Source organism: Lagenorhynchus albirostris, chromosome 3 (assembly GCF_949774975.1).
Source record: "Lagenorhynchus albirostris chromosome 3, mLagAlb1.1, whole genome shotgun sequence".
Taxonomy (NCBI): Eukaryota; Metazoa; Chordata; class Mammalia; order Artiodactyla; family Delphinidae; genus Lagenorhynchus; species Lagenorhynchus albirostris.
This window is the reverse complement of record NC_083097.1, coordinates 545,652-561,679: the sequence shown is the minus strand read 5'-3', so window position 1 is coordinate 561,679 and position 16,028 is coordinate 545,652. Positions and strand designations below refer to the sequence as shown.

The 16,028-nt window shown below is 48.9% G+C and overlaps 1 protein-coding gene across 1 annotated transcript in view; it reads left to right on the top strand.

Annotated features, from left to right (window-relative positions):
- LOC132518780 (probable palmitoyltransferase ZDHHC11B) overlaps window positions 1-11,953 on the top strand; it is a 36,690-nt gene extending 24,737 nt beyond the window's left edge. The window contains exons 11-15 of the mRNA XM_060146806.1: window positions 2,859-2,922; window positions 4,836-4,870; window positions 5,765-5,861; window positions 9,011-9,083; window positions 11,091-11,953. Coding sequence (XP_060002789.1) covers window positions 2,859-2,922; window positions 4,836-4,870; window positions 5,765-5,861; window positions 9,011-9,083; window positions 11,091-11,530 — 709 coding nt within the window. The 3' untranslated portion in view covers window positions 11,531-11,953. The remainder of the gene's footprint in view (window positions 1-2,858; window positions 2,923-4,835; window positions 4,871-5,764; window positions 5,862-9,010; window positions 9,084-11,090) is intronic.
- Window positions 11,954-16,028: the final 4,075 nt, after the last annotated feature.

Sequence of the window (16,028 nt, the reverse complement as noted above, 5' to 3'; positions counted from 1 at the left end):
ATTACTTTCCCCGAAGTTAGAGTAATTCACACTTGCATCAATTTCCTCGAAGGTTTCAATACAAGGTACTAACAGTGTATTTAGTTTTATCCAAATAAAACAAGTAATTGTTTCTAAGTGCATTCCTCTTAATACCAGTGGGAATGTACATCGTTTCATCTGTTTTGACCATTATATAATTTCTCTTGTGTGCATTGCGTTATGTTTTCACATATTTTCCCCATTTTTATACTGGGGTATTTGTATATTTCTTAGCAATTTTAAGAGCTCTTTGCCTACTGAAGATATTAATTCTTTGTTCTGTGTGTTTCAAATATATTTCATCCAGTCTGTCATTTAAAAAAATTTCTTTATTGTGTCTTTTGCAATGTAGAGGTCACAAATTTTTCTGAAGCTGAATTTGTCAAAATTTTCTTTTGTCTTGCTTTGAAAAGCCTTCCTTACTCTCAGTTTCTACAGATATCCTCCAATAGTCTTTCTAATATTTTCATAGTTTTTATTTGCTTTCTTTACATTTTGGTTCTCAGGCCATCTTGATTTTTGGAAACAGTGAGACAGGTAACAAAGTCATTTTATCGCAACGATACACCCGTTGGTTGCCACCTCATTTATTAAGTAGTCCACCTTCCCCGTGGAAGTGAGAAGCTCTCTCTTTAGTGTCTGGACCCATCTGCACTCATCCTGGACGCCTGCTTCTGCCTCATTTATCTCCTTCTACTGCAGCATCCCATTATTCCTGGTTAGACAAATTCCTATCAAGATGTTTTCATTTTTCAAAATTTTTGACAATTCTTACTCATTTATTTTTCCAGATAAACTTTGAAAGGATTTTGTCCCGTTCCAAGACACCTGGGTTTGGGGTTGGTGTTGCCTTCAATATGGCTTCACTTGGGAGGGACCATTGCTTCTTCCCAGCATCACTGCTCCATGTGGCAGCGCAGGGAAGCCTAGATTCATCTCTCCTCAGTGGAAAAGGGGCCAGAAGTGCAGCCCCCGCCCTTCCGGAGGGACGTGCTGGGAGCTGCGGACGGGGACTCTCTCTCCATCCTGCATCCAGCAGGGCAGAGAGGTTCCCTGGACCAGGAAAGGGGAGCTTAGAAGAAATGCACCACTAGGCAGTTTCTCAGATGCTGAGAGTTACTTAGATTTTTGCTTAGTCTAACAGTCAGCCAGTAAATATGATTTAGTGTAAAAAGATCATTCGCTTTCAAACAACCCAATAAGTTTTCTTCTAAATTGACTTCCTGAGAAATCTGACTGGCGAGACTATCATGTAAATCCAAGTCATTATGAATTTCACTTCGCAGCATCATCTAACCAGGACCCTTTAAGTAAAATCGGAGAACGTTTCTCTTTTATCCTTTTCTGGTAAGAATGATAGAAACTTAACTGGAACCAGGATGGTAAACTTTCACCTCAAACAAAATTTTTTTCAGATTTCCAAATCAATGCATATTTATTATAGAAAATTTGGAAATACAGAATCCCCAGTATAAAAACAAAAGACACTCAGAGTCCCCCACCCGCCAGTAGCTCCTGCTGGAATTTCGGTTTGTACCTTTTAAGTCTTCCCTTCTAATAATTTTTCTGTGCATTGTACCCATAATGTTTTATTTTATAAAATAATGATCATATATAATTCCTTAGGCGCCTCATGTATTGTGAAGTTTCTTCTGTTAAAAGAAAAAAATCGAGACATTTTCTTCTACCTTTTGGGCATGTATCATATTCGTCTTTACCGTCTTTACCGAATTCTTTTTCTTTTCCAATCCAGCCTCTACTCCTCCAACTGGAAAAGGAGCTAGCATTATTTAATGAAAGGGTTAATGATGGGTAAAATGCAATACAAGTACAATGTAAGGTACAAATCCTCTAGATGCGATGGGAAATACATTCCCAGTAGTCTTTTTTGTGGCAGAAAATGTTTCTAGGGTAACGTAGTAGTTTGGATCCAGTTGAGGAAATCGGCACTTGTGATGGCCGTTCCCAGCCTCACTCCTGCGGCTGACCCTGTTAGAGCAGGTCGGACCTCGGTTCACAGAGACCAGGGGAAATATCTAAGTCATGTGACACCTGCCAGAGGAAGAAATGCGCCCCATACGTGCCCGTGGATGTGACGGTGTTCTGTGGGCAAGTTGTAACGGGAAACCTCACGGAGGACCTTACAGTGTCTCTTGCTCTAGCAGTGGTTATCGTACCATTTTCTAAAGAGTATTTCTTCTGGACTGTTTATCTGTTCTGGAACGTTAAATGGATGGGATGAGAATATGAGCAAGGAATCAGATCTTACACATGAAGACACGCATCGACACTTACTATCTCATGGTTTCCTTGGGGCAGAAACCTGGTCGAATGAAACTGGGTCTCTTCTCTGCACCCCACAGACAGCAACCGTGTGTCCCCAGGTTTCGTTCATCCCTGGAGGTCCTGGGGGAGAAGCCACTTCCAAGCCCACTGGGGACAGTGACAGAATTCACTTCTCACCTTTTCTCCTCCCCCGAATAGCAAGTCAGCAATGGCAGTTTACGTCCTTCTTACGTTCAAATCTCTCTGAATTATGCTTCCTGGCTTCTCCGGTTTTAGAGGCTCAGATGATTACCCTGGGCCCACGTGGGGAATTCAACACGATACTTTTGTGTTCGTTTTAGGTCTAGTGCAACAAATCCTCACAGACTAAGGGGCTTAAAAGAGGAGGCGTTTGTTCTCTCTCGGTGTCAGAGGCCAGACTCCAGGGCTCAGCAGAGCTGCTCCCTCTCTGAGCCTTGTATGATCGCGCAGCCTCTCACAGCCCATTTTGAGCCCCCAGAAGTCCACATTTGCTGATACGTGTCCTTTCTTCCTTCTGTATGTCCCGCCAGCATGAAGCTCACAGAACAGGACTCCACCATCAACATCCCAGGCGAGAGCTCCTCGGGGCTGCAGGTAAGCGCGGCGCGGGGCCAGGGGCCGGACTCAGGGACTCGATTGTTTTAAACATTTGTAGTGTTTCCGGGGCTGCTACTCTAACGGTATGTTCCTACGTCCATTCTTACATCCAGACGGACATCCAGATCTTGTGTTAGGCCAAGTTTTCTTTTATACGATGCCAAAATCACTGTCTATGAAAGAGAACAATGGCATGTGTGTACATCGTGAGATGATCGCATCTCATGTCGTCACCTTGTGTGTGTGAGAGAGAACCTTGAGATCTACTCTCTCAGCAAATTCCAAGTACAGTCACCAGGATGCACGTTAGATCATAAGGTTTATTTTAGAAGGTCTTCCCTTTGGGTAAACCTATTAATAAACTTTTGGTCCCAGGAATTGCACTCCTGAGAATGAAAATAGACTCTAAGGCTTCCTGGGTTCAACCCAGTTCTGCCGGTTCCCTGGGCAGGGAGCCCTGTGCATGTCTACTCCTGTGCAAACGTCTAAGTTTATTGGTGATGATTGCAGAGATGCTCCACTAGCACAGCACCCAGCACGTGGGAGCATGCAACTGTTTCTTACCATTAACTTGAAGATCCAATCATAAACGTGGACAAAGCTCTATTGCAAAGATGTTCACCGTAGCATTGTTTATAATGATGAAAAATCTGAAATAATCTAAAAATCCAAATTCAGGTGAATGATTAAGTAAAATGGGCTGGATACCCAGTCCTGACAGATGATGGGCCAATTGAAAATTCTGGCTTTGAAGATGAAATAATGAAGTTAAGTGCTTCTGATGTAATAAGTGGGGAAAAGCAGTATATAAAATTACATATATGGCATGTTTGCAACTGTATAAAGCAAAAACCAAATCCTATAAATAGGGAAAAAAAGATTGACAGAAAATGCATTAGAATGATTGAACTCTGGGTAACTTTTAGTTTTCTTTTTCTATTTTCCAAAGTGTTGTCTGTGGTTGCATGATTTTTGAGTAAAAATACATGAAATATTTATTTTTTTTTAGGTTAAAAAAGGAAGAAAAAGAACAAAAATGATACATTGGACATCATCAAAGTTTAGGGTTAGGGTTAGGGTTAGATTTGAACAAACTCTTTACCAAAAGGGATCTATGGACAGCAAATAAGCCCGTGAAAAGAGGCTCAGTATCACTGGGCACTGAGGAAATGCAAATTAGAACTGCAGTAAGGGATCACCACATACCCGCCAGCGTGGCTGTAAGCAAAAAGTTTACTGATACCAAGCGTGGTGAAGAGGCAGGGGAGGTGGAGGTCTGTGCCCTGCGGGTGAGATGTGGAAGACAGGCCAGGCCGGCAGCACCTGGGGTCAAATACATGCTTTCACGTGACCCAGCCGCCCCACTCCTGTCCTCACCAAACAGGAGTGAAAACACATGCACATGGACAGTGTATTTCTCTGCTTGGGCTGCAGAGGCCAGGCAGCCCAAACTACACGTTTCTTTTCTTACAATTCTGGAGGCTAGAAGTCTGCAGTCAGGCCGTAGTCAAGGTTGGCTCTTCTGAGCATCTCTCCTTGGCCATCACACGGCCTTCTTCCTAATCTCCTCCTCACGTGAGGAAACCAGGCACAGTGGACTATACGACGCACCCCAATGACCTCATGCCACATTAATTGCCGCTCTAAAGGCCCTGTTTCCAAATACAGTCACAAAGTCACGAGGGGCTAGGACTTCAACATAGAAATGGAGGGGATGCAGTTCAGGCCAGAACCCGAGGACTGGGGGTAGGGTACCGCCCACCAGGGATCCTTCCCTGGACCTGGGAGCCCCTGAGGTAGCCTTACTCAAAGTCCGCTTATGATGGGCTTGGTTTTGTGTAAGATAAGTTCCATGTCGAGGGCTTCTTTCTTAACTTGAGGAATCATCATTTACTCCTTTCCCCCCACAGGAACTGGATGCCAACCTGAGTTCATCCACAGTGGGGTAAGTCCGTGAGCTTTTCTACCTGACAAGGGCTGTATATTCCTCGTAACGCAGATTCCTGAGGAGAGTGGTGCATCTGTGATGGGGTATTTGGGGGAAGACATAACAGAAAATACAATTATTCAGGTAACTCTCTGACACTGTCACTCACGGCTGTCCCACAGCCTGGAAAGTCCTGAGTTCTCCCTGTCACCTTCTTTACAACTGACACCTGAGCTAGTGGACACATACGAGTCACGCTCGTTTGATTTCTCTCTCTGTGAACACGTAGGACGCCCTTCCGATGGTTTCCAACAGCGTCCTCCTGACGCAGGCCTGAGTCCAGTGGGCGCTGAGTCTGTTCGCCTTCCAGGAGCACGGGCCAGCCCACTGCCCACCTTCCTGCCTCAAGGGCAGGAAGTGGCCCTTTACAAAGGCCCTGACCCAGTTTCAAGCACACGTGTTAAAGCGTATGCTCTGTCCCCTGGCAAAACTGTGTGTGGCCACGAGAGTCTTATATCTTAGAATAGCGTGTAACAATGAACACACTCACAACTTGACAGTAAGTAAATTACTCACTCTTCATTCACTTACTCAGCAACAGGGAGAGCTTTAAGTAAAACGCTACTTTTATAAAACACTTCCTATGTTGTAAGCATTTGGAGATGGCACCCTTACCCTCCAAGCTCAATCACTTTCATCTGGTGTCATTTAATACAATTTAAAATAAAAATTAAAAGGAACAAGTCATTTACTTGAATCTCACCCACCAAACACACACACACGCACGCACGCACGCACACACATGCTCACGCACCTCTCCAGCCCTCTCCAGGCCACTGCATGTGGCCGCCTTCCGTGTCCCCCACATGCCACCCCCCGCCTCCCCATTGATTCTGTTTCCCACGACCCCAGCAGAGTGAAGTGGAGGAAGTTCCTGCCACCACTGTCCAGGTGCCCAAGTGTGACCTCCCTCAGGACCATCCGCCCAGAGAGCTCCCTGAAACTCGAGGTGAGCCCGGGGGGCCGACCTCTGAGCCCCAAGTGCAGAGTGAGGCTCTGTGTAGAAGTCAGGCTCCCCAGACTGAGGTTAGGGTGGCGGCTTTGCCTGTGACCCGGGAGTGCCGGCTGCTCAGGGCAGCCCAGCTGAGTGCAGAGCAGCAGAGAAAGGGGGGCCAAGGCTGTTCCTGGCCGCGGGATGGTGTGTGTGTGATAGAAGCAGACGGACCCCAAAACAGAGGCACCACCAGCAGCCCTTGTGGGAGTCCTGATGTCCACAAGCAGCTTTGAAAGACTGTCTAGTATCTTTTCATTTTAGCCTGAAGAATTTGGAGCGGCTGTGTAAACTGTGTTAAGTCTATTGGTAATAGATTCCCTCAGCATTTGTTTACCTGAAAATGTCTTAATTTCTCCATCATTCTTAAAAGATACTTCCGTTGTGTATAGAATTCTTGGTTGGCAGGGTTTTTTTTCCTTCGTGACATTATGTCACCCCAATGACTCCTGGCCTCCATGGAATCTGATGAGAAATCACTGTTTATCACACTGAGGATCCCTTGTCTGTGATCAGTTGCTTCTCTCTTGCTGCTTTCAAAATTCTCTCTTTAGGTTCTGAGAATTTGGCTGTAATGTCTCAGTGTGGATTGTTTTAGTTTATCTTGCTTGAAGTTTGTTAAGCTTCTTGGATTTGTAGATGCATGTTTTTCATCTTTGGGAAGCTTTCAGTCGTTATTTCTTCAGGTATTTTTCTGTTCTCTTCCCTTCTCCCCTCCTCCTGGGACTCCCCAGTATGTTGATACCTTTGATGGTGTCCCACAGGTCCACCAGCCTCTGTCCACTTTCCTTCATTCTTTTTTCTTTACGGTCCTCAGACTGGATAATTTCAGTTTCATCAAGTTTTCTGATCCTTTTTCCTGCCTGCTCAAATATGCTGATTCACCTCCAGCGAATTTTTTATTTCGGTTTTCGTATTTTTCAGCTCCAGAATTCGTTTAGTTTCTTTTTCTAATTTCTACCTCTTTATTGATATTCTTATCTGTTCATACACAATTTTCCTGATCTTTAATTCTTTGTCCACGATGTCCTCTGCCTCACTGAGCATTTTTGAGACAGCTGATTTAATATCCTTGACTATTAATTTGAAAGTCTAGGCTTCCTGTTTCTTTGTATGTTTTATAATTTTTTGTTGAGAACTGGATATTCTGAGTATTATAATGTGGTAACTCTGGAAGTCAGATTTGCTCCTCAGGGATTATAGATTTTTGCCTGTTGAAGGCTGGAACTATGTGTTTGTGACTTTTCCAAACTATTTTTGCCAAGTGTGTATTTCTTGTCACTGAAATTTCTCTTGCGTTATCTCTGTGGTCAGCTAGTGACCTGACAAAGACTTCCTTAAATGTCTGGCTGCAAATAGAGGGGAAAGGTTCTGTCTCTTTAAGTCTTCCAGAAGGTGGCACTGACGGAAGCTCTTGCTGCCAAGGGGGCCAAAACCAAGGCAGGCACCTGTGCCTGCCCCTCAGGGCAAGGCCAGACCAAGCAGAACACACAACCCCAAACTTGCGGAGTGCATCAGCCAGCTGCTCCGGGAATGAAGGTTGTTCTGCCCAAAGCCACAGCAGGACTAAAGAACAGGGGGTGGCAGCCGCCCCCTCCCCCACAGATGTTACAGCATCTGATCGGTCTCCAAGTGTGAGATGGGCGACTGACAGCTCCTTTCAGCATGAGGGTTACCCCAGTGGAGGACGAACCTCTAAACTTGCGACTGCAGCCCTTTTCCCTGGCAAACCATTGCTGCATTTTGATACACAACCTTCTTCAACACAGTCATCAGCCACATCCTTCCCCACAAATCTCCGTTCCACAGTCGTCCGCTGTTTCACCTACCTGCTTTGTCCGGTTTTTATTTTCATTCCAAAGTAATATTTTGTTTCCCCTTAGTTCCAGTAATTTTTAGACGGTTTGGCAACACCTCACCTCACCTTTGCTTCCTGGGTAGCACTTCCTCTGCGTATTTTTTCTCACGCTGCCCCGTCTCTACCAAGATCACCGCTCCAGTGCTTTCATCTGGGGGCAGACACCCCGTTGTTGCCTGTGGACTCAGGAAGGTTTGTAGCAGCGATCGTTCGCCTGCCTGCTCGGCCTTCAGTGGCCCCAGCAAGTTATCCACTGGGGGTAGTCCCCCCACAACCATAGCAGCGCCCTGCCCGCCTCACGGTGGGTTCCATGAGGGTCTCTCCCACCTTCCACAGCACACTCCTCTGACCATGTCCTTCTGTGTCCATTTGCTTCCACCTCTTTGGGAGTTGTCTTTTCTGGCCCGGCAAGGGTTTCCCTTCTTGTTTTCCCCTGAAGTTATGTCTTTACCCCTTTATGTATCTGTTTATCTATTGACTATAATTTTAAAGTATTGGATCAGGGAAGGGAGACTCCAGCATATTTTAGATATGCTGTTTTGATGTAGAAGTCTCCTAGTGACATGTTTACTTGTAAGTCTTTCCAAATTTTCAAAGAACAATTTTGCATAATCCCAGTGTCTGGTTCATGCCACATTCAGCGCTGAAAGTTGAAATGATCACCATCCCTGACCCTTTAGCAAGTCTGGCAAGAACTGTGGTCACCCTTCCTGTTGGCTAGCTGGCAGACGTGGGACAATAAAGTCATCAGTCTGCTGGGCCAGGTTAGCACCGGGGCAGGGAAAAAAATGCCTGCATTCAGATGTGGGTGTGAAACACTAGGGGCTCCCTGGTAGCCAGGCCCCAGCACCACGGAGCAGCGAGTTATATGGAGAAGTTGCCAGGTTTGCGGTGACCTGTGTGTGCCCCAGGCCCCCCCCCCCGTTTGTCGTGCTGGGAGCCCACACAGGTCTCCTTGGCTTCCATGAGACCCTCACACACATTAGGCAAAGCACACTTGCCTTTATCCTGATGTACGTGCTGGAGGAAAAGCCAGCATTCTCCAGCAGAAGCAGTGGCGCTTGTAGCCGCACAGAGAGGTGAATGCTGTGAGGCTCTAGAGGTGACCGACGGCCCACGTCTCAGAGCCCATCCAGGGGCGAGGCAGGCTTGTCTGTCTCTAAAACATCCTCTTGTCGCTACATTTCGTCCCCTTTGGCAGTTTAACAAATACCGCATCGTGTATTCCGTATCACTTCTCTTTCTGTAGGATGCAAAGGATCGACGAGACGTAAGGCAGCATACGGAGGGAGACGTGGCTGAAAACCAAGGCTCAGCTTCAGGTAAGCTATTGGGCAATTTGGGTCATGTTGAGCTCTGCCCAAGTGTGATTTTCTACAGAGTTAAATATTTTCTAAGGAAAAAAAAAAAGGAGAGAGAAATCAGCATGGAAACTCAGGGCTGGGACGCTTGTCTCTGTGACGTGTCCGCAGACAGCCCCCGACGTCCCATGTGTTTGCCCTGCCCCACTCTGTGCCAAAAAGTAGTCCAAGGGGTGGGGCTGGACACCGGCCGAAGCACCAGCAGCGAACGTCTGCCCCGACTGAGGCCTGGCTCTGGGCATCCGTCTGTGGCCACCAATCCGAGCTGTGCACCCCGAACGGTGCTGGTGGCCGACCTTGTGGTGGCCACACGGGGCAAGGTCCCACCAGAGAGTCTGGATGGCGACGGGAACAGAAGGTCCAATGTGCTCCACCACATCCCACCTGCCGGGGTCTCGAGTGATTTCACGCAGCGTCTTCACTGTTTGTGAGTCTTCATCCTTCCAGAGTTTAAAAAAATATTCACCACTCAGCCTTTCACCAACTAACGTTCATGACGATATGGTCTCATGAGTGTGCGTCCCGGTAGAGCACACGGGACACCTCCTTGAGCCGTTAACTCTTCAGCACGCCCGATGTAGGACTCGGAGACTCCGACTCCTGGAGGGGAGACAGAGGCTGGAGGGTTAACTGATGTTACGTCATTCCACGTAAGCTGGATTTGAAGGCTCGCAAACACAAACGTGGCATCAATGAAGCAGGGAGGGGGGAAGAGAGAGGCTGTTCCATGAGCCCGGGTGTGCAGGTTGATTCTGAGGACAGAGGGTGCTCCCCACAGCAAGCACCATAGGTGTGAGGGTGCGCCCACGCGTGGAGGTCCTCCTAAAGGTGGTGATGAACCAGCCAGGCGGTGAGGGGCTCTCGGCTGGGACTGAGGCAGGGAGACCCCCAGAGAGAAGCCCAGGGCACCTGCCAACCCTGGTGACCTTGTCTTCACAGACGTACAGGAGGTAGAAACAGAAGGCCAAGTTCAGAGCCAACTTCACTTTATGGGTTAAGTTGTCCCATAAAACTGGGACCCCGTGGGCTTCCCTGGTGGCGCAGTGGTTGAGAGTCCGCCTGCCGATACAACGGACACGGGTTCGTGCCCCGGTCCGGGAAGATCCCACATTCCGCGGAGCAGCTGGGCCCGTGAGCCGTGGCCGCTGAGCCTGCGCATCCAGAGCCTGTGCTCCTCAATGGGAGAGGCCACAACAGTGAGAGACCCACGTACCGAAAAAAACAACAACAACAAAAAAACAAAAAAAAACTGGGACCCCAAAATGTGGAGGTGAGCCAAAGGACCCCAACTTTCTAGCCCCAAAGGACACAGGAATAATCAGCCTCAAACCCTGGGGGTGTGAGGAAAAGAGAAAAATCATTGCTGACTATTCGGAACGCCAGGCTGTCCCTAACTTTGCAAAAGGGGGCTGGTCCCTGGAACCCCCAAGCTGAGAAGTGACATAGAGGGTCAGGGTCATCCTGGGCGCCAGGCGGAGACCCTCTGAGGCTCGCCCTTCATTGCTTGCTGCTCCTTCATCAGAGAATCACGAAGAGGACTGCAGGGAAAGTGAGCAGCTCTCGGTAAGAGTGACCGACTTCACGTGGGGACAAAGCACTGGCGTGAGAATGCACAGAAACTAGCAGAAACAGAGGCCTCGGGACTCATCAGACGAAAACACCAAATAACTATGAGGATTTATTTTGTTTAGAGAAATAAAAGGCAAAGTTTAAAATATCTGAAGAGAACAGAAAACTGTTCTTTAATTACCAAACACATTTGAGGAAGAATGAAATAAAACTTACAGAAATGCAAAAGGGCAGGACAGGAGGTGCACAGAGCCGAGCCTGGTCTTTGCTGCAGCGGCCGGCTCTGCGCCGTGTGGGGCGCCGTGTGCCGTGTGCGGGGCCGTGTGCCTGGGCTCGGAGCCCCCCACCCCTGCACACACCCCTCCGAGGTGCTCACGGGAATGTCTCCTTTTTCTGCAGGAGCCCAGGGACCTGCGCCGACTGAGAGCCCCTTGCAGGGCTCCTTCCCTGCCAGTAGGCTGCCTGTGGAGTCGGCCCCGGAAACCCATGCTCTCCTGTCCTCTCTGCGTGGCCAGAGAAAGGACACGTGGTCCCAGAAGCACTGGGACGCCTTCCCCAGCGGCCAGAAGCCCTGGAGCTCGGAGTCCACGGCCATCAACATCTCCGGGAGTTGCCAGGAGGCGCCCCACGTGTGGGCAATGGCACCGCACACCCAGGTGCCCAAGGGCCTGCCCGTCATCGAGGAGGAAGAGTATGCGATGAAGGTGACCCCTGTCGTCAGCGTGGAGGAGGGCTGCAGCCCCGAGGAGGCCACTGAGCCCGGCAGCTCCGCCAAGGTCACCATGATCATAGTGTCTGAGGACCCGGAGCCCGAGGACCGGGCTGCTCAGCCTGAATAGAGCAAGCGTGTCCCCCAGGGCCCCAGGACGCCCCTCCCTCCAGAGCTGCTCACACAGCCTGGCCTCGTTTCCAATTCTAGGAGGAGACCTGGGCCCTGTGGTCCGCCGCCAGACCCCGCACCCTCCGTGAGAGTCGGGAGGGAAGAGGGAGCACAGGAGCCCCTCTGCTGCTGGCTGCGTGGGCAGGGCTTTGTGATCTCTGCCCTTCACTCGCTCTAGAAGCCATATTCTGAAGACTCGCATACTCTTCTAAGCACGTCTAAGTGTTACTCCAGGAAGGAAGAGGATTCAGGATGGCGCGGGTGCCGTGTTTTTACTCTGTTGACTATTAATGTTTTTAACTGTATGAATTTAAGTAGCTTTTAAGAAAATTCTTCAGAATTCCTTAGTAAGTTTTATAAGAAAAAATAAAAGTTAATTTTAATGGCAACAACCTTGAAATCAGTCTTGGTAAATTTCAAGTCCCTGGGTTTCACGTGGCTGCTTGTGTGGAGGGCTGGCAGCCGATCCCTGGCCTGCCCGCCACACTAGTGCTGAGGTCTGAAGTCCGGTGTGAACCAGGCCTGGTCTGGGCCTCCAGAACTGGCTCCCAAGCCCAGGCCCGGGGGCAGCCGCCCCAGCCTTGTCTCTGTCACTCCCCTGAATCGGGCCCACTGCAGGCGGTGACCGTCCAGGGCACAGCCTGCCTCACCTGCACGGCCGTGGTCACACCTGTGCTGGCCGTGCTCATCCCCGCCAACACGGTCAGAGGCCCTGGGCAGGCTACTGAACTCCCATTTCCTCCGCGTGAGCCACACGGTGAGGAGGTCCCCTCCTAGAGGGTTAGCCTCCAGGCCGCCTGTGTGGTCCCCCATCAGGAGAGCACACGCGTGTGTCGCACGTGACGCAAGGAGCCCCTTGGCCTCACCTGCTCACATGCCCATGTTCTCCAGCCCCTTCCTCCTGACGGAACGTGTGCTCCCTTGGGGACCACCTAGAAGACCCCCACACGCCCTCGGGCCTCTCCAGGGTGGGCCTACACTCCCCCCCCTCCGCCTGCACACACTTCTCATCCCCATCAACACAGTCAGGGGGCCCTGCCTCCAAGCTGAAGGCTGCTGCGCCCTCCCACCTGCGGGAAACCTGGAGCGGCCCCTCCCTGTCCCTGTTTCCCTGCCACCTCCAGCCCTCTCTGCCCTCCTCCACAGGGCTTGGGTGTCCCTCTGGGCTCCTGCCCCCAGCCCCCAAAGTCTGCAGGACCTGCTAGTGGCACTGCTGTCACCCTGATCACTTGCAGTTGGATTGTAGCACCAGGTGACAGCTGCCCTGGCCCCATGGCACGGGGCTCTCCAGGTCCACATGGGCTCATGGGACTGAGGGAACCCAGCCGCTCATCTGACCGCAACCTTAAGGAAAGATGAGCCTCTGGCTTCCAGAGGGGAGGTGGTCTCTGCCTCCCACCCAAGCTCACCAAGAAGACCCAGAAGATCCCCCAAATAGAGAACAGGTTCAGAAGCTGTGTGGCTAGAAAGTACTGACCAAAAGCATGCCGGGACTACATGATAGGCGTTAGGGCTGTGGCCCTCTGAGTCATGAATATGGACTGAGGACCTAGGACACGAGACATGAAGAAAGGGCTCCCAGGCTGTATGGGGACGTTTTTACTACAGAACAGTAAGCACTTGCTTAAAAATGCATTTTTATTGCATCCTGCATTGAAGAAAGTGAGAAAACTCTCAAGAAACTAGAGAAAGGGAGCTGGGAGATAAGTAGTGAGCACACAGAAGGGTGGGCTTCTTTGAAACTAGGCCTTGAACCAAGAGCAGGGCTGGGTGCAAGATTCCAGGACTAAATCAGGGACTCCAGCAGAAATAAACTGAAATAAGGCAGCCGAAGTTGAGATCCTAGATTTCTTAGATTTCTAGATTTCAGGGTTTAAGATCAATCAAAATCAGCTCACAATCAAAGATCAGAGAAAACACACCATTGTGAGTGGAAGTCAACAGAAACAGTAAAAGTGGATTTAGGCCCCAGAAACTTGAGATTTGGAATTAGAAAGCTGGAATATTCAGTAGGGTGCATGAAATATTTAAATATATGAAAATCACAGAAATAAGCAAAAAGAAAATTTTCTTCATGATCAGGAAGATATGTAAAAGATGCAAATAGACTTTTTAGAAATAAATATACATGTTAAAATAAACATAACAGGTAAATGAAAGATCAGATTAAACATAGTTGAAGAAAGAGTTATTAAACAGGAAAATCATCTGAAGAAATTACTCAGAATGCAGACGCAGCAGAGAGGATGAGAGATGGACAGAAAGAAGAGAAAGTTGGCAGAGACAGAAGAAAGATGGGGTCTCAGATGCTAGAGGACAGGAAGACAAGAACTCAGGGAGGGAAGTGTTATAAGGAATGATATTAGGGTTCCCCTGAACTAACAAAGGACGTGAAAGTACAGGTACAGGAGGCATAATGTATAACAAGCTGCATAAATAAAAAAGAAACCCACACGTAGACATCTTGGAGAGAAAGGCAGAACACCAGACATTCTGACCTTGAAAGCAACCAGAAAGAGAACGGATCGCCTACAGAGAACAGGAGACTTCTGGACAGTAACAACAAAAGGAGGGAAGTGATGTCCACAAAGTGTGATAGAAATGGGCGCCAACCTAGAAGCATGTACCCAACAATGCGTACTTAGGAAAAAGAGCAAAAACACATTCTTAGATAAATAAAAGCTGAGTTTACCACCATCAAAGGAAAACACATAATGCAAACATTGGCAGAAGCCACGGGAAAAATGGAGAAGTGCTTCCAACACACCCCTCTCGGCTGTGTCAGGCCACCACATTGGAAAGGAAGTAAAAATACAGATAGGACAACATGATGAACAAGCCCGATTTAGGGGGCATCTTCAGGACCCTGGACTCGTTTTCTGGAACATGTGGGTTCTGCTCAGGCACACAGGGATTAGTTCCCAAAACAAAGCCCGAGCAACCCTCTGGTCACGGGCGTGGGTGGGTGAGCGTCCTCACCTCTGTCCCCACCCCCACCCTGTGTAGTGCCGTCTCCTGCTGCCTTAAGGGTTCCCCGTGACCACGGAGTTGAGCAGTGGGAGTGCTGGACACGCCGAGCCTCCCTCTTGGTCTTCATCGAGCTTCTTGCACCTTTGGGTTTAGTTTACATCAAATTTGGAAACATTTTGGCATTCATTTTTTCTCTCACATCTTTTCTGCACTCCAACCCCAATATTTTCTCCCCCTTTTCAAGATCTTCAACTAAACATACATGAGGCTGCGTCAAGCTGTCCCACAGGCCACTGATGATTTTTTATTTTTTGGTGGCCGTGCCACACAGCATGTGGGATCTTAACTCCCCAACCAGGGATCAAACCCGTGCCCCCTGCAACGGACGCACAGAGTCCTAACTAGTAGACGGCCAGGGAAGTCCCTGGGATGGTTTACTTTTTAATTTTCTTTTATCTCTGTTTCATTTTGGGTAGTTGGCATTGCTACACTTCTCCATGGTCTAAGCTGCCAGTAACCCCTTGTGTATTTTATCTCATGCATCGTAGTTTTTACCTCCATGAATTTAATCGGTAGTGTTGCTATAGTCTTAGAACACATGGAATAAGTTATAATACTGTTTTATTGCCCTGTGTCAGTTCTAGGTCCATTTCAATGGATTCATCTATCTTCTCATTATGGGTCTTATTTTTTTTTTGCTTCTTTGCACACCTAATAGTTTTCATTGAATGCCAGAGGTTGTTAAGTGTACCTTTTGGGTGCTAGATATTTCTGTATTCTTATACAGCAAATTTGCTTGAAGTTTGGTCTGAGATGCAGTTTGGTCTCTCTGCCTTGCTGCTAAGATTTGTAGGCAAGACCAGGGCAGAGCTCAGGCTATGGTCTACCATCCCCTCTCCAGAGCGATCTCCTTCTTTCCAGGCACCCCAAACGCCCGAGAACTGTGAAGTCTTCTTGTTGGCCGGTACACGCATCACTCATGACCTTGTGTGGGTGTCAGGCTCTGCCGCCTCTGACATTTGCAGTGGTCCACTCCCAGCCCAGCCGGTGTCCTCACCTATGTGAGGGGATCAGCGCTCAGCTGCACACTCTAGGGGGCTGTGCAGCTCTCTCTGTGCTACTCTGTCCACTTTGGACCCCCCAGTCTCTCTGCTTTGTCCCCTCACCTGGGGAGGCTGCCGGCTCCACCCGGGTCCTCTCCCTGCACCTGGACGCTATGTAGGACGTCAGCTGGGGCTCCTGTCACTCGGGGTCCCTGTCCTTTGTCACCTGCCGTCCAGTGCCTTGCAAACCATTGCTTCATATATTTCATCCAGTATGGGGTTGTTTCACGTGAGAAGGTAAATCTAGTTCCTGTTACTCCTCTTGCCTGGAAGCAGAAGTGTGTTCAGTGATAATCTGTTGCATATTGGTTACTGCTGCACACACACCCATTTTCCTTTGCACACTCAGGAAATGCAGTCACGGGAGCAGAGCCGACTGAACCC